The 23,202-nt window shown below is 38.6% G+C and overlaps 1 protein-coding gene across 2 annotated transcripts in view; it reads right to left on the bottom strand.

Annotated features, from left to right (window-relative positions):
* The window catches only part of LOC128651795 (P2X purinoceptor 7), a 45,441-nt gene extending 27,134 nt beyond the window's left edge, over positions 1-18,307 (bottom strand). For both annotated transcript variants that reach the window (XM_053704779.1, XM_053704778.1), the window contains exons 1-2: positions 18,202-18,307; positions 6,341-6,399 (exon numbers count right to left, since the gene is read on the bottom strand). Coding sequence is in view for 1 of the 2 variants with exons in the window: in XM_053704778.1 (XP_053560753.1) it covers positions 6,341-6,394 (54 nt within the window). In the remaining variant the exon portion in view is untranslated. The remainder of the gene's footprint in view (positions 1-6,340; positions 6,400-18,201) is intronic.
* Between the last annotated feature and the right edge of the window lie 4,895 nt (positions 18,308-23,202).

The following is a 23,202-nucleotide window of genomic DNA, read 5'->3' as shown; positions in this document are numbered from 1 at the left end:
CCAGTCCACGGATTCATCCTTTACTTGTGGGATACCAATACCAAAGCTTTAGGACACGGATGAAGGGAGGGAACAAGACAGGTACCTTAAACGGAAGGCACCACTGCTTGCAAAACCTTTCTCCCAAAAATAGCCTCCGAAGAAGCAAAAGTATCGAATTTGTAAAATTTGGCAAAAGTATGCAGTGAAGACCAAGTCGCTGCCTTACAAATCTGTTCAACAGAAGCCTCATTTTTCAAAGCCCATGTGGAAGCCACTGCTCTGGTAGAATGAGCAGTAATTCTTTCAGGAGGCTGCTGGCCAGCAGTCTCATAGGCCAAACGGATGATGCTTTTCAGCCAAAAGGAAAGAGAGGTAGCAGTCGCTTTCTGACCTCTCCTCTTACCAGAATAGATAACAAACAAGGAAGATGTTTGTCTGAAATCCTTAGTTGCTTGTAAATAGAACTTTAAAGCACAAACTACATCAAGATTGTGTAAAAGACGTTCCTTCTTCGAAGATGGATTAGGACACAGAGAAGGAACAACTATTTCCTGGTTAATATTCTTGTTAGAAACAACTTTAGGAAGAAAACCAGGCTTGGTACGCAAAACCACCTTATCTGCGTGGAACACCAGGTAAGATGAATCACACTGTAAGGCAGATAATTCTGAAACTCTTCGAGCAGAAGACATAGCTACCAAAAACAAAACTTTCCAAGATAACAACTTAATGTCTATGGAATGTAAAGGTTCAAACGGAACCCCTTGAAGAACTGAAAGAACTAGATTCAAACTCCATGGCGGAGCCACAGGTTTATAGACAGGCTTGATTCTGACTAAAGCCTGAGCAAACGCTTGAATGTCTGGTACGTCTGCCAGACGCTTGTGTAACAGGATAGACAAAGCAGATATTTGTCCTTTTAAGGATCTAGCTGACAATCCTTTCTCCAATCCTTCTTGGAGAAAGGACAATATCCTGGGAATCCTAATCTTACTCCATGAGTAACCCTTGGATTCACACCAACAAAGATATTTCCACCATATCTTATGGTAGATTTTCCTGGTGACAGGCTTTCTAGCCTGAATCAGAGTATCTATAACTGACTCAGAGAAACCACGCTTTGATAGAATTAAGCATTCAATCTCCAAGCAGTCAGATGTAGAGAAACTAAATTTGGATGCTTGAACAGACCTTGTATTAGGAGATCCTGTCTCATTGGCAGTGTCCATGGTGGGACAGATGACATGTCCACTAGGTTTGCATACCAAGTCCTGCGTGGTCACGCAGGTGCTATCAGAATCACTGAAGCCTTCTCCTGGCGGGAGGAGAGGAAACGGTGGAAAAACATAAGCCAGATTGAAGGACCAAGACGCTGCTAGAGCATCTATCAATACCGCCTTGGGGTCCCGGGACCTGGACCCGTAGAGAGGAAATTCGTAGAGAGGAAATTTGGCGTTCTGACGGGACGCCATCAGATCCAATTCTGGAGTGCCCCATAGCCGAGTCAGCTGAGCTGATGACTTAGAAAATCCGCCTCCCAGTTGTCTACTCCTAGGATGTGAATTGCTGAGAGATGGCAGGAGTGGTCCTCCACCCACCTGATTATTTTGGTTACTTCCGTCATCGCTAGGGAACTCTTTGTTCCCCCCTGATGATTGACGTAAGCTACAGTCGTGATGTTGTCCGACTGAAATCTGATGAATTTGGCCGCAGCTAGTTGAGGCCATGCCTGAAGAGCGTTGAATATCGCCCTCTGTTCTAGAATGTTTATCGGGAGAAGCGTTTCTTCCCGAGACCATAAGCCCTGAGCTTTCAGGGAGTCCCAAACCGCACCCCAGCCTAACAGACTGGCGTCTGTCGTTACAATGACCCACTCTGGCCTGCGGAAACATATTCCCTGAGACAGGTGGTCCTGAGACAACCACCAGAGAAGAGAATCTCTGGTCTCCTGGTCCAACTGAATTTGAGGAGACAAATCTGCATAATCCCCATTCCACTGTTTGAGCATGCATAGTTGCAGTGGTCTGAGGTGTATCCGAGCAAAAGGGACTATGTCCATTGCCGCTACCATTAATCCGATTGTCTCGATGCACTGAGCCACAGATGGCCGGGGAATGGAATGAAGAACCCGGCAAGTAGTTAAGAGTTTTAATTTTCTGACCTTCGTCAGAAATATTTTAATTTCTACCGAGTCTATTAGAGTCCCTAGGAAGGGAACCCTTGTGAGAGGGGAAAGAGAACTCTTTTTGATGTTCACCTTCCACCCGTGAGACCTCAGAAATGCCAACACAATCTCCGTGTGAGACTTGGCTCTTTGGAAAGACGGTGCCTGAATTAAAATGTCGTCTAGGTAAGGCGCCACTGCTATGCCCCGCGGTCTTAGTACCGCCAGAAGGGACCCTAGCACCTTTGTGAAAATTCTGGGAACAGTGGCTAAGCCGAAAGGAAGAGCCACAAACTGGTAATGCTTGTCCAGAAAGGCGAACCTGAGAAACTGGTGATGATCTTTGTGGATAGGAATGTGTAGGTATGCATCCTTTAGATCCACGGTAGTCATATATTGACCTTCCTGGATCATTGGTAAGATTGTCCGAATGGTCTCCATTTTGAATGATGGGACTCTGTTTAGAATTTTTAGATCCAGGATGGGTCTGAAAGTTCCCTCTTTTTTGGTAACCACAAACAGGTTTGAGTAAAAACCCAGCCCTTGTTCCACGATTGGAACTGGTTGGATCACTCCCATTGTATGTAGATCTTCTACACAGCGTAAAAACGCCTCTTTCTTTGTCTGATCTGTAGCCAGACGAGAAATATGGAACCTCCCCCTTGGAGGAGAACCCTTGAATTCTAGAAGATATCCCTGGGATACAATATCTAACGCCCAAGGATCGTGTACATCTCTTGACCAGGCCTGAGCGTAGAGAGAGAGTCTGCCCCCTACTAGATCTGGTCCCGGATCGGGGGCTACCCCTTCATGCTGTCTTGGTGGCAGCTGCAGGCTTTTTTGCCTGTTTCCCCTTATTCCAGCCCTGGTAAGGTTTCCAAGTTGCCTTGGGCTGTGAAGCGTTACCCTCTTGCTTTGCAGCTGTAGAGGATGAAGCGGGGCCGTTCCTGAAATTACGAAAGGAACGAAAATTAGCTTTGTTCTTTGTCTTAAAGGACTTGTCCTGAGGGAGAGAATGGCCTTTTGCCCCGGTGATTTCTGAAATAATCTCTTTCAATTCAGGCCCGAAGAGGGTCTTTCCTTTGAAAGGGATGTTCAAAAGCTTGGATTTAGACGACACATCGGCCGACTAGGACTTTAGCCATAGCGCCCTGCGCGCCAAAATGGCGAAACCTGAATTTTTTACTGCTAACTTAGCTATTTGGAAAGCGGCGTCAGTGATAAAAGAATTAGCTAGCTTTAGAGCCTTAATTCTATCCATAATTTCCTCATATGAGGTCTCCGTCTGGAGCGAGTCTTCCAGCGCCTCAAACCAGAAGGCGGCTGCAGTAGTTACAGGAATAATGCAGGCAATAGGCTGGAGAAGAAAACCTTGTTGAACAAAAATTTTCTTAAGTAAACCTTCTAACTTCTTATCCATAGGGTCTTTGAAAGCACAACTGTCTTCAATTGGTATGGTTGTGCGTTTAGCAAGTGAAGAAACAGCCCCCTCAACCTTAGGGACCGTCTGCCACGAGTCCCGCACAGGGTCAGATATGGGGAACATCTTCTTAAAAACAGGAGGGGGAACAAAGGGAACACCTGGTCTATCCCACTCCCTAGTAACGATATCCGCAATCCTCTTAGGGACTGGAAACGCATCAGTGTAAACAGGGACCTCTAGGTACATTTTACACAATTTCTCTGGGATCACCAAAGGGTCGCAGTCATCCAGAGTAGCTAATACCTCCCTAAGCAAAACGCGGAGGTGTTCTAGTTTAAATTTAAAAGCCAATGTATCTGAATCTGTCTGAGGAGGAACCCTTCCTGAATCAGAGACTTCTCCCTCAGACATCAAATGCCTCGCTCCCACTTCAGAGCGTTGTGAGGGTATATCGGATACAGCTACCAAAGCGTCAGAATGCTCATAATCTGTTCTTAAAACGGAGCTATCACGCTTTGCAGGTAACACGACAGTTTAGATAAGAAGGCTGTAAGAGAATTATCCATGACTGCCGCTAAGTCTTGTAATGTAAAAGGGTTAGACGCACTAGAGGTACTAGGCGTCGCTTGCGCGGGCGTAACTGGTTGTGACACTTGGGGAGAGGCAGACGGGCTACCCTTGTTACCTTCGGTCTGAGAATCATCTTGGGCCACATTCTTAAGTGCAACAATATGATCTTTAAAGTGTATAGACATATCAGTACAAGTGGGACACATTCTGAGAGGGGGTTCCACCATGGCTTCTAAACACATTGAACAAGGATTTTCCTTAGTGTCAGACATGTTTAACAGACTAGTAGTATACACAAACAGGCTTGGAAATCACTTTAATCAAATAAAAAACACAATTTGAAAAAACGTTACTGTGCCTTTAAGAGATAAAAAGAGCACACAATTTTACAAAACGGTGAAAAATGCAGCAATCCTTTTGAAATTTTCACAGTATGTACCTAAAGCCTTAATAAGATTGCACCACAAGTTGCAGAACGATTAACCCCTTAATGCCCAAACCGGAGCAGCTTAAAGCAAACACCCAGTTAAAATTACTACAGCACCTTGCCACAGCCTTGCTGTGGCCCTACCTGCCCTTAGGAATCAGATTTGGGGGAATATAGCTTCTTTAAAGGTCCTCAAACAGCAACAGGACCCTCCATGTGAAGCAGCATGAACTTCTCTGGAATTCTAAGTGCACATCTGAGGCGCGAAATTAGGCCCCTCCCACTCTACTCCAGAGCTGTGAGGCCTACTAAATCACTCCTAAGTGAATAAAAAACAGCCATGTGGGTAATAACCCCAGAAAGAACCCAAAAGGGCTTTCAAAGTGTCTTGCAAAACGATTTTTTCTAGCTAAACAATCGATTGCCCTTAATGAGTGTCAACCAGTATATTAGCCCTATTATGTAAGCATTCAATTCCTTACTAAGTCTGTGAACATAGCTTACCCTCCCCTCATGGGGATATTGTCAGTCTCTTCTAGCATTATCTCAGTCTTGTCTAGAAATAAATGACTGAACATACCTTATTGCAGATCACCCTGCAAACTGTTCCCCCCAACTGAAGTTTTCTGGTACTCCTCAGTCCTGTGTGGGAACAGCAGTGGATTTTAGTTACAACATGCTAAAATAATTTTCCTCTCATCAGAAATCTTCATCACTTTTCTGCTAGAGAGTAAATAGTACAAACCGGTACCATTTAAAATAAACTTTTGATTGAAGATAATAAAACTACAACTCTAACACCACATTCACTTTACCCTCCCGAGAGAGACCCTAGTGCTTAGAGCCGGCAAAGAAAATGACTGGGGGGTGGAGCTAGAGGGGGAGCTATATGGACAGCTCTGTTGTGTGCTCTCTTTGCCACTTCCTGTAGGGAATGAGAATATACCACAAGTAAAGGATGAATCCGTGGACTGGATACACCTTGCAAGAGAAAAGGTAAGCTTTACTTTTTTTCTTGGCCAATCCTGACCGCATTTAAAAAAAAATAAAAAATAAAAAATTGTGCTGCCAATGGCTTGCACTACTAATTTAACTTTATTTAATTGGACACGAAATTAAAAAAAAATAATTCTTTCATGATTATTCCATTAAAGGGATAGCAAGGTCAAAATTGAAATGTGCTTGTGTGCATTTCAATTCTAAATAAAACATATTGCAAAATACTTCCATTAGCAAATATGCTTCTAGTAAAAGCTATTACTGTTTTTCAGCTGCATACGCATATATGCTGTGAGGGCCTGTGCATCAGTATTCAAACTCAGAGAGCTTCTTGTGGTGTGAGTTGTGTCTGTGAAAACTTAATTTGTCTCTTATAAACCACTGCTGACTCTGAGAAGGTGTTACTGGTGCACAGCATACCTGCGTATGCCTCTGCAAACAGCAGTCATTTTTACCAGAAACATTTTTGCTAACAGAAGTATATTGGAAAAATGTATGTATTATTAAATGGACCCATTCACATTTCAATTTTGACCTTTCTATCCCTTTAAAAAAATACAAACGATTCATTAAAATAAAAAAAGTTTTTTCTTTACACATTATTATCTTATAACAGTGATGTATTAGTCTTTTGTTATTTTGACCTAAAAGTATTAGAGTGAATATGACATTGTTTAATATATTAGACAGGTTTGTTTTTTTAAGAGAAAAAAAAAAATGAAATGCCAAAGATTATAAAAGCATCAGCTCTTAACAATAGAAAATTCAGACTTACCAGTTTTTCTCTTTTATCTTGCTCCTCAGTGCTATGCTTCCGCTTAGGAGCCATTTGTTCTATAAATAGATATAAATTATAAACACAAATACATTTATAAATAACTGTAGGTATAAATGGACAGTAAAGTCAAATTATACTTTCATGATTCGGATAGAGCACATTTTTAAACACCTTTCCAATTTACTTCTATTTTCTAATTTGCTTGGTTCCTTGGCATCCTTTGTAAAGGTCTAGGCTCGGGAGCAGCAATGAACTACTGGTAGCTAGCTGAACACATTGAGTGAGCCAATAACAAGAGATATATCTGTGCAGCCGCCAATCAGCAACTAGCTCTCAGTAGTGAATTGCTGCTCCTAAGCCTACCTAGGTATGCTTTTCAACAAAGGATACCAAGTGTACAAAGCAAATTAGCTTTAACAAAATGGGAAAACGGGGTTTAAAATTGCATGCTCTAACTATAATGATAGAAGTTTAATTGTGCATTTACTGCCTCTCAGATTAGTGCAAAATATGGCGCCAACATGCTTTTTTCAGACCCACCTGAAGTTAGACACTTTTTCGTTATTCAAAATGTAATGGGAATTTCCATATTAAATAAAAACAAATAAAAAATATAAGCTTTGTGTCAGATAATGACTACTACCTAAGCATACCCCTGACTGAGCATAACAAAATAATAACAAAGTTAGGAATCTAACTTAGGGATTAGACCCCTCAGGAGCTCCTTGACTGCACTGCCCCTATCATAGATGATATTGAACATACATGCATCGTATAAACATCTGCCCTATTATTCAAGTAAACCTCAGGGAGAGCAGAATCCAATTACATCAAAGTAAGGACCCAAACTTGGGGATAGGACCCAGCAAGATCCCCTTGACTCTACTGCCTTTATCCACACCAATAGGTGATAACGCAAATATATAAATCATTTAAACATATGACCTATAAAAACTAGGCTTTGTGTCACTCAGTAACTGCTACCCAAGTATACCCCAGTCTGAGTAAAATCGATTGACACTAAATTTAAGACCCTAACTTGGAGATAGAAGCCATGTAGAGCACCCTGAATGCACAGCCCCTATCCATTATCATAGGTGATAATGCAACTACGTACATCATATAAACATCTGCCTTATAAAAACTAGCCATTGTGTCACTTAATGACTACTTCCCAAGTATACCCCAGACTGTGTCACTTAGAGAGACGATTATCCAAGTAAACCCCAGAGAGAGAGGAATCAAATGACACCAAAGTTAAGAGCGTAACTTGGGGATGGGACCCTGCAAGAGTCCACTAAATGCACTACCACTATTTCCTCTTATAGGTGATAATGGCAAACGCAGTGCATTCAGGGGGCTTGTTTTGAGGGGTCCTATCCACAAGTTAGGGTCTTAACTTTGGTGTCATTTGTTTCTGCTCAGTCTGGGGTACATTTGGGTAGTAGTAATTAAGTGATACAAAGCCTAGTTTTTATAGGGGAGGTGTTTATATGATGTATGTATTTGCATTATCACATATGAGAGTGGATAGGGGCAGTGCATCCAGGGGGCTCTTCAAGGGGTCCTATCCCCAAGTTAGGGTCCTAAGTTTGATGTAATTGAATTCTGCTCTCTTGGGGCTTTACTTTGGTAGTAGTCACTAAGCAACACAAAGCCTAGTTTTTATAGGGCAGATGTTTATATGATATCTTCATTTGCTTTATCGCCTATGAGAGTGGATAGGGGCAGTGCATTAAGGGGGCTTTTGAAGGGTTCTATCCCAAGTTAGGGTCTTAACTTTAGTGTCATTTGATTCTTCTCAGTCTGGGGTATATTTGAGTAGTAGTCACTAAGTGACACAAAGCCTAGTTTATATAGGGCAGATGTTTATATGATGTATGTATTTGCATTATCACCTATTAGAGTGGAAAGGGGCAGTGCATTCAGGGTGCTTTAGAGGGGTCCTATCCCCAAGTTAGGGTCTTAACTTTGGTGTCATTTGATTCTGCTCAATCTGGGGTATACGTGGGTAGTAGTCATTAAGTGACACAAAGCCGAGTTTTTATAGGGCAGCTCTTTATATGATGTATGTATCGCCTATAAGAGTGGATATGGTCAGTGCATTCAGGGGGCTCTTGAGGGTCCTATCCCCAATTTAAGGACTTAACTTTGGTGTAATTTGATTATGCTCAGTCTGGGGTATATTTGGGTAGTGACACAAAGACTAGTTTTTATAGGTCAGATGTTTATACAATGTATGTGTTTGCCATTATCACATAAGAGAGTGGATAGGGGCAGTGCATTTAGGGAGTACTTGCGGGGTCCTATCCCCAAGTTAGGGTCCTAAGTTTGATGTAATTGGATTCTACTCTCTCTGGGGTTTACTTGGATAGTAGTCGCTAAGTGACACAAAGCTTTATTTTTATAGGGCAGATGTTTTATACAATGTATGTAGTTGCATTATCACCTATGAGAGTGGATAGGGGCAGTGCATTCAGGGGGCTTGTTTTGAGGGGTCCTGTCCCCAAGTTAGGGTCTTAACTTTGGTGTCATTTGATTCTGCTCAGTCTGGGGTACATTTGGGTAGTAGTTACTAAGTGACACAAAGCCTAGTTTTTATATGGTAGGTGTTTATACGATGTATGTATTTGCATTATCACCTATGAAAGTAGATAGGGGCAGTGCATTCAGGGGGCTCGAGTGGTCCTATCCCAAACTTACAGTCCTAACTTTGGTGCTGTTTGATTCTGCTCAGTCTGGGGTATACTTGGGTAGTGGTCACTAAGTGACACAAAGCCTAGTTTTTTCGGTTAGATGTTTAAAAGATGCATGTTTTTTCATTATCACCTACGAGAGTGAATAGGGGCAGTACATTCAGGGGGCTCTTGCGGGGTCCTATCTTCAAGTTAGGGTCCTAAGTTTGATGTCATTGGATTCTGCTCTTCTGGGGTTTACTTGTAGTTAATATCCAGCACAAATGCCCCAAGGTATGTACACGCTGTGTAGGGGCAACTGCTAATCTCAACAGATAATACCAAAGTACAGAGACCACTTATGTCCAAAACGTCTTTTATTCCATATCAAGAAAGGGAGTAAAAAGAACGTTTTGGGTCAAAAACCCTTATTCATGTTCATACATTGTATGTACACAAAAGCCAACTGTAAGCAGGTGAGACCACACCTATTCAATTAACACCTTAATCACACCTTTATGTTTTCTGTTATATATACTGTCGTCTAGTGTTTAACTATTTTTTAAAAATCAAAACCATTTTTCTACAATTTAAAACACATCAGAACAGATGTGGAAAGCAGCAGTTCTAACATATAGATTTACTATGCAAATATGTCACATAGCTTTGTCAAATCCCTCTAGATCTCAATATTTATATGAATACGCTCAAATCCAGTTCCCTATTTATACCTTTGGGGATTAGGGACTCTCGTTTATTGTTCCAAAAAGCTTCACGACTTTTAAGAAGTAATTCTGTTACCTCCTCTTCTAGGAATGAGTACATAGTCAATAACCTGAAATCTCAATTGTGAGATAGTGTGGCCTTTTTTTCAAAAAATGGTATGCTACTGGGGCATTAAGGTAATTGGTCCTAATATTCGACTTATGTTGTAGGATTCTGTCCCTGACCCGTTGGGTCGTCTCGCCAATGTAAATTATGCCACACGGACACTTGATCAAATAAATTACAAAGGAGGCAATGCAATTATAGTACCCTTTAATCCTAAACTTCTGTCCTGTGAGGGGGTAGGTAAACCTATCCCCTTTAGTCATATTGTTACAATTTGAACAATTAAGACAGGGAAAACAGCCATTATTCTCAGAGGTTATAAAACCTTGTCTGCATTTCTTTTTACTACCCACATCAGCTATAATTATCTTATCTCTTAAAGGGACAGTCTACACCAGAATTTTTATTGTTTTAAAAGATAGATAATCCCTTTATTACCCATTCCCCAGTTTTGCATAACCAACACAGTTATAATAATATACTTTTAACCTCTGTGATTATCTTGTATCTAAGCCTCTGCAAACTGCCCCTTTATTTCAGTTCTTTTGACAGACTTGCAGTCTAGCCAATCAGTGCCTGCTCCCAGATATCTTCACGTGCACGAACACAGTGTTATCTATATGAAATACGTGAACTAACACCCTCTAGTGGTGAAAAACTGTTAAAATGCATTCTGAAAAGAGGTGGCCTACAAGGTCTAAGAAATTAGCATATGAACCTCCAAGGTGAAGCTTTCAACTTAGAATACCAAGAGAACAAAGCAAAATTGGTGATAAAAGTAAATTGGAAAATTGTTTAAAATTACATGCTCTATCTGAATCATGAAAGTTTATTTTGGCCTAGACTGTCCCTTTAAGCTGGAAAATCTAGTATACGCAGGCATAGGTGGCTGTTTAAAGGCTTTCACTTCTGGATTACAATCACTCAGAATGTGCCAATGTTTCTTTATTATTTTTTATATTCTTGGGCTACAGGCAGTGTACTCTGAAACAAATACCATCCTGTCAGGGTCCGTTTTACGTAAGCATAGGTAGGGGTGACGTTGGACCCCATAGCTGTTCCTTGTTTTTGCACATATTCCTGAATGGTGTCGTTGACAATGAAACTAAGGATTTTTTTAATTAAAGATGAGTTTATAACCCCAGTTTTTTATACACCTCTAAATGTGCATAAAAGTTTGGAGACCCCTCCTGGGCGTCCAATTGTGGCAGGCACTGCCTCTATTTTTACAAACATCTCCATATACCTAGATACACTTTTAAGACCATTTGTGTCTCAAACTATGTATTTTATTAAAGACACTAATGACTTTTTGGAGAAAATCAATAGTTTATCTGGGTCTATTGATAAATGTATCTTGTACAGCCTATATATTGTAAGCCTCTGCACATCAATAGCCCATACTAGCGGCCTAGATGCTATACATTTTGTTATTTCTAAAAGTAATAGATTCTCATAAGAACAACATTTTATAATTGAACTTCTTGAAATTATATTATACTGTAATTACTTTTAGTTTGAGGATACATATTACATGCAAAAACAAGTAACAGCTATGGGGTCCGTCGTCTCCAATACCTATGCTATCATTTTTATGAATACCTTTGAAGAAAGATTTGTATATGAAAATAAACTTTTTCTTATATGTGGCGCCACTTGGTGGCATAACAGACGATAACTTCGGCATTTGGTGGGTGACGTTGGCACCCTCCAGCACTTTGTGCTGGAATTTAATTCTGCAACAAAAAGCATAAAATTCACATTGTCCTGGAGTGAAGAGTCTATAAACTTTTTAGACACTAAGGTATATAAAGATGGGGGTCTGCTAAAAACAGATTTGTACAGAAAGGACACAGACAGAAATAGCCTTCTGTACAATTCCAGCGCACATGCCCCTGCTTTAATTAGTTTGCTGCCTTTTAGCCAAATGCTCAGGGTGAGAAAGATTGTGAGGGATGATTCCTTGGAAGAGGAGGTTATTAAGGAGGTATTAAAATTACCGAATGGAAGGGTCAATAAGGAGAATAGCCAAAGTAAAAAAGGACCCTGACAGGATGGTATTTGTTTCAGAGTACAATGCCTGTAGCCCAAGAATACAAAAAATAATAAAGAAACACTGGCACATTCTGCGTGATTGTAATCCAGAAGTGAAAGTCTTTAAACAGCCACCTATGCCTGTGTATACTAGACTTTCCAGCTTAAAGGACCAGTCAACATAGTAGTTTTGCATAATCAACAAATGCAAGATAACAAGACAATGCAATAGCACTTAGTCTGAACTTCAAATGAGAAGTAGATTTTTTTTTCTGACAATTTTAAAAGTTATGGCTTTTTCCACTCCCCCTGTACCATGTGACAGCCATCAGCCAATCACAAATGCATACAGGTACCATGTGACAGACATCAGCCATTCACAAATGCATACACTCTTATTCTTGCACATGCTCAGTAGGAGCTGGTGAGGTGACTCGAAAAGTTTAAATATAAAAAGAATGTGCACATTTTGTTAATGGAAGTAAATTGGAAAGTTGTTTAAAATGGCATGCTCTATCTGAATAATGAAAGTTTAATTTTGATTGAGTGTCCCTTTAAGAGATAAGATAATTTGAGCTGATGTGGGTAGTAAAAAGAAATGCAGGCAAGGTTTTATAACCTCTGAGAATAATGGCTGTTTTCCCTGTCTTAATTGTTCAAATTGTAACAATATGACTAAAGGGGATAGGTTTACCCACTTCCTCACAGGACAGAAGTTTAGGATTAAAGGGTACGACCCAACGGGTCAGGGACAGAATCCTACAACATAAGTCGAATATTAGGACCAATTACCTTAATGCCCCAGTAGCATACCATTTTTTGAAAAAAGGCCACACTATCTCACAATTGAGATTTCAGGTTATTGACTATGTACTCATTCCTAGAAGAGGAGGTAACAGGGAATTACTTCTTAAAAGGCGTGAAGCTTTTTGGATCAATAAACTGGAGTCACTAATCCCCAAAGTTATGAATAGGGAACTGGATTTGAGCGTATTCATATAAATATTGAGATCTAGAGGGATTTGACAAAGCTATTTGACATATTTGCATTTGTCTTTGAGTAAATCTATATGTTAGAACTGCTGCTTTCCACTTCTGTTTTGATGTGTTTTAAATTGTAGAAAAATTGTTTTTTTTCCCAAAATAGTTTATACAGGTGCTAGACACTAGAGGACAGTATATATATATATATATAACAGAAAAACATAAAGGTGTAATTAAGGTGTTACTTGAATAGGTGTGGTCTCAAAAACATAAAGGTGTAATTAAAGGACCAGTCAACACAGTAGATTTTGCATAATCAACAAATGCAAGATAACAAGACAATGCAATAGCACTTAGTCTGAAGTTCAAATGAGTAGTAGATTTTTCTTCTGACATTCAGCCATTCACAAATGCATACACGTACCATGTGACAGCCATCAGCCATTCACAAATGCATACACACTTATTCTTGCACATGCTCAGTAGGAGCTGGTGACTCAAAATGTTTAAATATAAAAAAAAATTGCACATTTTGTTAATGGAAGTAAATTAGAAAGTTGTTTAAAATGGCATACTCTATCTGAATAATGAAAGTTAAATTTTGATTTTGAGTGTCCCTTTAAGGCAGAGCTTTCCAAACGTTTCATGTTGGTGACACACTTTTTAAACCTACATCATTTCGCGACACAGTAATTAATTCAGTTGTACTAGCAAAAAGGAGGTTAAACTAACTTGTTTTAAGAGATATGGAGACATGCATAAATTATATAATAACAAAATGTATATACAAGTAACAGTAAGTATGTGCAAGAATTTAAAAAAGTTTAATAACACCAATAGCTACTTACTAGTTTAATGGGATGTATGAGGTTGATGGGATGAACACAGTTTCGGAATATTTGGTGGAATATTAGATAAAGACACTCACATTTCATCATCAAGTATTTTTAAGCTTCCACTTCCTATCCATATATCAAGAGCAGGAGCAGCAATGCACTACTGGGAGCTAGCTGCAAAAAAACCCCACTGACTTCAGCTCAGTGTTTAAGCTGCAGCCCTCAGAGCTCTGTGAGTCCGACTGACTACTGCCAACGCTACAAACGCACTGCTGTCCCACTCACTGACTACACGTGCAGTTACGAGCCAATTAAGGAGACTACACGTGCAGTCAGGAGCCAATGTGCCACCAAAGCCGCCAATGGGAATAGTTCCTACTGAGCTGTGCCAATTGGTTAAGATGATCTGTGACTCACTAGGTATCAATCACGTGTCAACCATGTGATATGCGTAGCAGGCAGGTGGAAAGTCAGAAACCAAAAAACAATAAAAATAAAAAGAATTAAATTTAAACAAATTTGTGCTGAAGCAGGGACACACCTATACACTGCTGCCGACACACTAGTGTGTCCCGACACACAGTTTGGAAAGCACTGCTTTAAGGTGTTACTTGAATAGGTGTTGTCTCAAAAATATAAAGGTGTAATTAAGGTGTTACTTGAATAGGTGTGGTCTCACCTGCTTAGTTACTTAAAGTGATGATAAACTCTACCTTTTTAAAATCAGATCTGGAATGTAAGCGCTATTTTAAAATAGGGTTTTATTCATCATGTGTAATGAAGATGCGCTATAACTTAGTTATTAATATAGATATGAAATTCAAATACCCCACGTTACACCTCCCACTTCAAAAGTCAATTTTCCTGTCAGCTAAATGATTGAATTACTCTCCAATCAATGCTCTAGCTACAACAAAAGTGCCATATGGGGAGAGCGCTGATTGGACAACAATTCAATCTGTTAGCTCACAGAAAATTTTACTTTTGAAGTGGGCGGAAGAGCATGCAGTATTTGAATTTCATATCTATATTAAAAAGCATGTTATACTGCATCTTCATTACAGCGAATGAATTAAACTCCATCTAAAATAGCGCTTACATTCCAGATCTGATTTTAAAAAGGGGAGAGTTTACCATCACTTTAAGTTGGCTTGTGTGTACATACAATGTATTAACATGAATAAGGGTGTTTGACCCAAAACGTTGTTCTTTTTACCTGCTGTTTGCTCCCTTTCTTGATATGGAATAAAAGAAGTTTTGGACATTATAAGTGGTGTTGCTGTGTCTCTGTACTGTGTCTCTGGGGTTTACTTGGATAGTAGTCACTAAGTGACACAGAGCCTAGTTTTATAGGGCAGATGTTTATATGATGTATTTATGTTCAATATATATTCATTTGCATTATCACCTATGCGAGTGGATAGGGGCAGTGCATTTAGGGGGCTTTTGAGGGGTCCTATCCCCAAGTTAAGGTCTTAAAGGGACATTGAACCCAAATTTTTTATTTCGGGATTCAGGGAGAGCATGTAATTTTAAAGGGACATGAAACTCAAAAAATTTCTTTCATGATTCAGATAGAGGATACAATTTTAAACAACTTATAATTTACTCCTATTTTCTAATTTATTTAATTCTCTTGGTATCATTTATTGAAGGAGCAGCAATGCACTAATGGTTTCTAACTGAACACATGGGTGAGCCAATCACTATATATATATATATATATATATATATATATATATATATATATATATATATATATATATATACACACACAGCCACCAATCAACAGCTAGAACCTAGGTTCTCTACTGCTCCTGAGCTTGCCTAGATAAACCTTTCAGCAAAGGATATCAAGAGAAGGAAGCAAATTAAATAATATAAGTAAATTGGAAAGTTGTTTAAAATTGTATTCTCTATCTGAATCATGGAAGAAAAAAAATGGGTTTCATGTCCCTTTAAAGGGACAGTCAACTGAAAAAAATGTTTTTACTCATACAGATAAAGTTTATTAGGATAAATAGTTCAAACTATAGCCCAGTTTCGCTAAATATATAGGTTTAAAAGCCCCCTCTTCTCCCGATCTTCCTCCCTTCCTCTTCTGCCAGTGATCGCAGTAACTTTGCGATCCTCCACGTTCCCGATTTTGGCGCATTCGCAATGTGCTGATTTTAGTGCAGGGGGCCTTTTGAAGTAGGAACTAAAAATAACTGCTCAGTTTCCTAGCGGTTCCCATATGCGGCGGACCAGTGGGCTTCTCTCCATTTACCGGTCACAGAGCAGTTCAGCTCTGATTCATTCTAGTATTCAAATATCTGTTGCTCTCTGTCTACATCTTCATCTGCCACAAAACACTGACTGCTAAATAAAGTCACAGCTTCCTGACCTGCCAAATGTGAAGTTATCTAATTACACCCACATTCACTGACTTTACATTTTGGCATCACTTCTCCGGACTGAACAATAAAATGCTGGTTGACTCATTGAAAATATTACTTCAGTGCCTAAAAGTCGTTCAAAGAGCAAAGAAAAGTCAATTATTGTAGGCTGGTTTTGTTTGGGAGAGAGGTATCTTTAATCAGTGTGAGGCATTAGTAGTCGGCTGTATGCTTTTGAATGGTACAATTGATACGCTATCCTATCTGGCTGAGATTACAGGGCCACTGCAGAGACAGAGATGTTTGTGCACCTGTTGTGTGTGGATATTGCCATCTTATTGATTTTAACCCGTTCAATGGTTGTACAATTAGCATACTGCTGTTCATTACTAGCGGCAGAACAAACTAGAAAGGACAACATTGGCCGTTAGGTTACATTCTTCAGGAAACATGCAAGGGACATTTGCTAGTGGGATTCGGTTACAGATAGGCAGAAAGGAAGTTCTGCTAATTTGATTAAGCTTGGATTGCATGCTTCTGGGAGAGGTGGAAAAAATATATATATTTTTTTTTTTAGGATGGATGGATGAATGATGATGAATGATGAATGATGATGAATGATGATGATTGAATTTATTTCTTTACAAATAACAGTGATGGCCATTCTGAAGTGTTATTTTTTATTTACATGTTGAACAAAGTCTTCCCATTACACCACCTGCACTAAAATCAGCACATTGCGCATGCGCCAAAAATGGGAACATGGAGGACCGCAAAGTTACTGTGATCACTGGCAGAAGAGGAAGGGAGGAAGATGGGGAGAGGAGGTGGCTGGCGGCCGGGACATGTAGTAAGTAATTTTACTTGAAAACTATATATTTAGCGAAAACTGGGCTACAGTTTGAACTATTTATCCTAATAAACTCTATCTGTATGAGTAAACATTTGTTGGGTTGACTGTTCCTATAAGCAACTTTCTTATTTACTCCTGTTATCAATTTTTCTTTGCTCTCTTGCTATCTTTATTTGAAAAAGAAGGCATCTAAGCTAAGGAGCCAGCCTTTTTTGGTGCAGAGCCCTGGACAGCACTTGTTTTTTGGTGGGTGAATTTATCCACCAATCAGCAAGAAAAACCCAGGGTTTTCACCAAAAATGGGCCTGCATCTAAACTTACATTCTTGCTTGCTTTTCAAATAAAGATTCCAATAGAATGAAGAAAATTTAATAATAGGAGTAAATTAGAAAGTTGTTTAAAATTGCATGCTCTATCTGAATAGCGAAATAAAAATTTTGGGTTCAGTGTCCCTTTAACTATAGTATCATTCGATTCTACTCAGTCTGGGGTATATTTGAGTAGTAATCACTAAGCCTAGTTTTTATAGGGCAGGTGCTTAGATGATGTGTGTATCACCTATGAGAGTGGATAGTGGCAGTGCATTTAGGGGGCTCTTGCAGGGTCCTTTCCCTAAGTTAGGGTCCTAACTTTGATGTAATTGGATTCTGCTCCCTGGGGTTTACTTGGATAATAGGGCAGATGTTTATATGATGCATGTATGTTCAATATCATCTATGAGAGTGGATCGGGCAGTGCACTTAGGGGGCTCCTGTGGGGTCTAATCCCCTAGTTAGATTCCTAACTTTGATATTTTGTTATGCTCAGTCAGGGGTATGGTTGGGTAGTATTTATTATGTGACATAAAGCTTATTTTTTTTATATATATATTTTTGTTTTTATTTAACATGGAAATTCCCATTAGATTTTGAATAATGAATAACGAAAAAGTGTCTAACTTTAGGTGGGTGTGTTTCAGGCATTTCTTTTTTTATCAAGCCACATGCATAAAAAAACACAATATACATCCAAAAAGATAGAGCAACTGGGTTAAAGATGTCAAAAGAAATGGGAAAGCCTAACAATATCTATGCACTATTGTAATAGTCATTGCAACATTGTAATTGTGACACATTGAGGATGTTTCTGACACTAATGCTTTAACATACATTACAATCACTTCACCAGTAACGTCGATCCCCATTCTATAACCATCTCACACATGCAGCACCCCATCTTCGTTTTTTTAAGATATTCATTCTATTGTTCGTCTCTAAAATATATTTACCTCAATTTCACTCTTTCAGTCTAGGAGTGAACCTTTGTAGACAATAAGTCAAAAGTAATTCCAAGCTCACAGCACACACTTTCTAACCACACACCAACAAAATTCAATGTGGTGATAGAAAGAATTAGCTTTGCTAACGAATATGGAAATTCAACGTTGCCACCTAGTGACCAAAAGGAAAACTACTTCACTACTTCCTGAGGTTCGTGACAAGACAAGAACAAAGTAGCGTATTTTTTGTTTTATGAAGGTTTGACATAGTCAGAAACTCTATAACAGTAGAACAACTACAGTATATATCGTTTTACATAATTTAAATTTTTTTTTTTTTTCAAAAGTATAGTGCCCATTCGTTTAAAAGTAAATTTCTAAAATAATAAGCATTTCCAGGTAACATTTGAAACTGGAGTCAAGCTATCAGACAGTTTAAAAATCCAAGTCAAGCTATCAGACACTGTTTTGGAGCTATCAGACAGGTTTAAAACAGTAGTCAAGCTATCAGACACTTATTTGTTAGTACTTTCTTAAGACTATTAAAGGCTGTACCATACATATATGCTAATAAGAAATGTTTTAATGAATACAACAAGCATTTTTGTTATAAATGTCACTCAAATGTAAAAAAAAAAGTCATATTCCAGCATTTCTCTAAGCGTTAAAAACAAAATTCCCCATTGTGCCACTACATTTTCACCACAGCTAGTTCAAACAATGACCCCACTAAGATATCACAAAGTATGGAAACTTTTTAGTGTGGAATTTTAAAAATATAGGGCCCCAAACTTCCCTAAAATTGCAAAAATCATCACTTTCAAGCAATTTCACTTAGGGATAAAAGCAAAATCTCCCATTGTGCCACTACATTTTCACCACAGCTACCTCACACAATGACCCCTTTACGATATCATAAATTTTGGAGAGTTTTTACTGTGGAATTTTAAAAATATTGGGCCCCAAATGTCCCTCGAATTGCATAAATTGGCCCTTTTCAGCAAATTCACTTAGGAATAAAAAATAAATCTCCCATTGTTCCACTAAAATTTCACCACAGCTAGCTCACACAATGACCCCTTTTGAAGAGCTGCCATATGGTTACATAATAATTACTAAATACTATCTAGGGAATATCTAACCTTACATATTGCAGATGCCTGTGTTTTCTATCTGCAGACTTGCCAACTGTGAGAAATATTTTATAGTGGGAAATTATTTGCATATTTGATGTCACTAACAGACTTTCCATTTCCATTTAAAAATATTCCATTACTTGGGTCCATGGTTGTAGGAACTAGAAACAATCTGGGGGGATAGCAATTGCCAATTTTACTGGCAGCCTTATTCACTTAAACTTGGAATTTTCTGGAACTGAAGAAGAAAAAAATAAAATTATATATATATATATATATATATATATATATATATATATACACACATACAGGGAGTGCAGAATTATTAGGCAAGTTGTATTTTTGAGGATTAATTTTATTATTGAACAACAACCATGTTCTCAATGTACCCAAAAAACTCATTAATATCAAAGCTGAATAGTTTTGGAAGTAGTTTTTAGTTTGTTTTTAGTTATAGCTATTTTAGGGGGATATCTGTGTGTGCAGGTGACTATTACTGTGCATAATTATTAGGCAACTTAACAAAAAACAAATATATACCCATTTCAATTATTTATTTTTACCAGTGAAACCAATATAACATCTCAACATTCACAAATATACATCTCTGACATTCAAAAACAAAACAAAAACAAATCAGTGACCAATATAGCCACCTTTCTTTGCAAGGACACTCAAAAGCCTGCCATCCATGGATTCTGTCAGTGTTTTGATCTGTTTACCATCAACATTGCGTGCAGCAGCAACCACAGCCTCCCAGACACTGTTCAGAGAGGTGTACTGTTTTCCCTCCTTGTAAATCTCACATTTGATGATGGACCACAGGTTCTCAATGGGGTTCAGATCAGGTGAACAAGGAGGCCATGTCATTAGATTTTCTTCTTTTATACCCTTTCTTGCCAGCCACGCTGTGGAGTACTTGGACGCGTGTGATGAAGCATTGTCCTGCATGAAAATCATGTTTTTCTTGAAGGATGCAGACTTCTTCCTGTACCACTGCTTTAAGAAGGTGTCTTCCAGAAACTGGCAGTAGGACTGGGAGTTGAGCTTGACTCCATCCTCAACCCGAAAAGGCCCCACAAGCTCATCTTTGATGATACCAGCCCAAACCAGTACTCCACCTCCACCTTGCTGGCGTCTAAGTCAGACTGGAGCTCTCTGCCCTTTACCAATCCAGCCACGGGCCCATCCATCTAGCCCATCAAGACTCACTCTCATTTCATCAGTCCATAAAACCTTAGGAAAATCTGTCTTGAGATATTTCTTGGCCCAGTCGACGTTTCAGCTTGTGTGTCTTGTTCAGTGGTGGTCGTCTTTCAGCCTTTCTTACCTTGGCCATGTCTCTGAGTATTGCACACCTTGTGCTTTTGGGCACTCCAGTGATGTTGTAGCTCTGAAATATGGCAAAACTGGTGGCAAGTGGCATCTTGGCAGCTGCACGCTTGACTTTTCTCAGTTCATGGGCAGTTATTTTGCGCCTTGGTTTTTCCACACGCTTCTTGCGACCCTGTTGACTATTTTGAATGAAACGCTTGATTGTTCGATGATCACGCTTCAGAAGCTTTGCAATTTTAAGAGTGCTGCATCCCTCTGCAAGATATCTCACTCTATTTTTGACTTTTCTGAGCCTGTCAAGTCCTTCTTTTGACCCATTTTGCCAAAGGAAAGGAAGTTGCCTAATAATTATGCACACCTGATATAGGGTGTTGATGTCATTAGACCACACCCCTTCTCATTACAGAGATGCACATCACCTAATATGCTTAATTGGTAGTAGGCTTTCGAGCCTATACAGCTTGGAGTAAGACAACATGCATAAAGAGGATGATGTGGTCAAAATACTAATTTGCCTAATAATTCTGCACTCTCTCTCTCTCTCTCTCTCTCTCTCTCTCTCTCTCTCTCTCTCTCTCTATATATATATATATATATATATATATATATATATATATATATATATATATATATATATATATATATATATATATATATATATATATATATATAACCTATCCTCAGGCCTGACTAACTGGCCAGATTTTGAGGATAACTGAACTAGAGTATAGGTAAAATAATCAGCTGATTAATAAACATGCTTATTTTACCTAGGTAATCCTGAAAATCAGCCTGTTAGGGAGGTTTGAGAACAGGTTTGAAAAAAAAGTTCCTGTTACTCATTTATTATTGAATGATACATTCTGCTCAGTAACTTCTAGAAAGGGACATTATTTACAATGTTTGATGTATTCTGCAGCCCCCTCTTGTGAAAACTAGAGTATTTACATGATGATTACAAATACTAACTGTTATGAGTTGCCAGCGTTGGGGGTGCTCAGTACAGGTGAGTACCCCCACAAAAATATATATATAAATATTGAAATAATCATTCTGTGATGTTTTAATATGATGCACAGATCAATTATTCTAATAAGATCTGGCAAGATTGTTCAATTCTGAAAAGAATACACAAATCGTAAAATCATAAATAATAATTAAGATGTAACATATAGAAAAATACAACATGCAGCTCAGGTGTTGCAATAATACGTTTACAGATCTGTACAGAAAAAAATCTATACAAAACAACCAAAGCAGTTATAGGTAAGTTAATGCACAGACGCACATTAGTGCCAAGTTTATTACTGAAATACTTGTCTCACTTTCCTGATTAGCAGAAAGCAGACAAACAGTAGCCACAAGGATTACATTACCTCACATCAGGACCACCATTAGCATTTGCGGGGTCCTGGGAAAACAGATTTGTGGGGGCCCACCAGCCCTGCCCCCTTGTATGGACCGCTCACCATGGCCAATGTGCAGACTACATATATTATATAAACTATTATATGTACAGTATATAACAGTGACATGGAACAGTCACTAAAAGCCCTACCCTATTTATTTTTTTAAGGTTATTGTAGCTGTTTATTTGTACAACAAAGGAAGCAAATTACATTTTTACATTGATAAACAATACAACGATAGAATAAACATCAAAATGAAGACTAACATTTTCTGCTGAACAGTATCATTTCAAATGCTAAAGTCCTGGTGTATTTACAAGCGTTGCAAATTAACAGAAAAAAAGTGAATACAAAAATTACAGGAAGATACAAAACAGGTTTCAGCCTGTAGTATCTAACAGAACATTTAAAATGTAACAAAGAAACACCACACAATTATGTTAAATGACTATCATTGTACACTTGTCTGTCCACAGACAGCTGTGAGCAGGAAAAAATGGTGCATGAAACATTCAATCTACAGCTAAAAGTAAAAAGGTGTTACAAGAGACAGTAAAGTGAAAATCTTAAACTGACTGGATATAACACAAAATCTCAAACAAGTTTCCATTTTACTTATTTTTTAAGTCTTGCATAGTTCTCTTAGTATCCTTTGTTAAACGGTAATCGCATGTGAGCTCAGGAGCGTCAACATGTCCCTAGTCATCTGGCAGCAATGTTCGCAAGCATTGTTATACATAGTTGCAAACACTGCTGCCATAGAATGCTAAGGACACATGCACACTCCTAATTCCTATAAGCCTATTTATGTATACTCTAACAAAAGCTACCAAGAGAACAAAGCAAATTTGATAATACAAGTAAATTACAAAGTTGCATAAAACTGCACACTATTTGAATCATGGACATTTTATTTTGATTTTACAGTCTCTTCAAGCATGTTTTTATGTGAAGAGTTAGGTGTGGTCTTCATATGCAATATTCTTATGGTTTTGTGTCCCTCACTTGAAGAAAGGGTCTACAATACAGTGATATCTTCATATTCACCTGTGAGATATATATTATGCCCATGATGGAGCTGTAGTCTTGGTAGAACGATCTTAAAGGGACATTAAACACTTTGAGATGGT

The sequence above is a fragment of the Bombina bombina genome, chromosome 3 (assembly GCF_027579735.1).
Source record: "Bombina bombina isolate aBomBom1 chromosome 3, aBomBom1.pri, whole genome shotgun sequence".
In the NCBI taxonomy this organism is placed as follows: domain Eukaryota; kingdom Metazoa; phylum Chordata; class Amphibia; order Anura; family Bombinatoridae; genus Bombina; species Bombina bombina.
The sequence above is the reverse complement of the archived record's forward strand: the minus strand, read 5'-3'. Positions and strand labels throughout refer to the sequence as shown.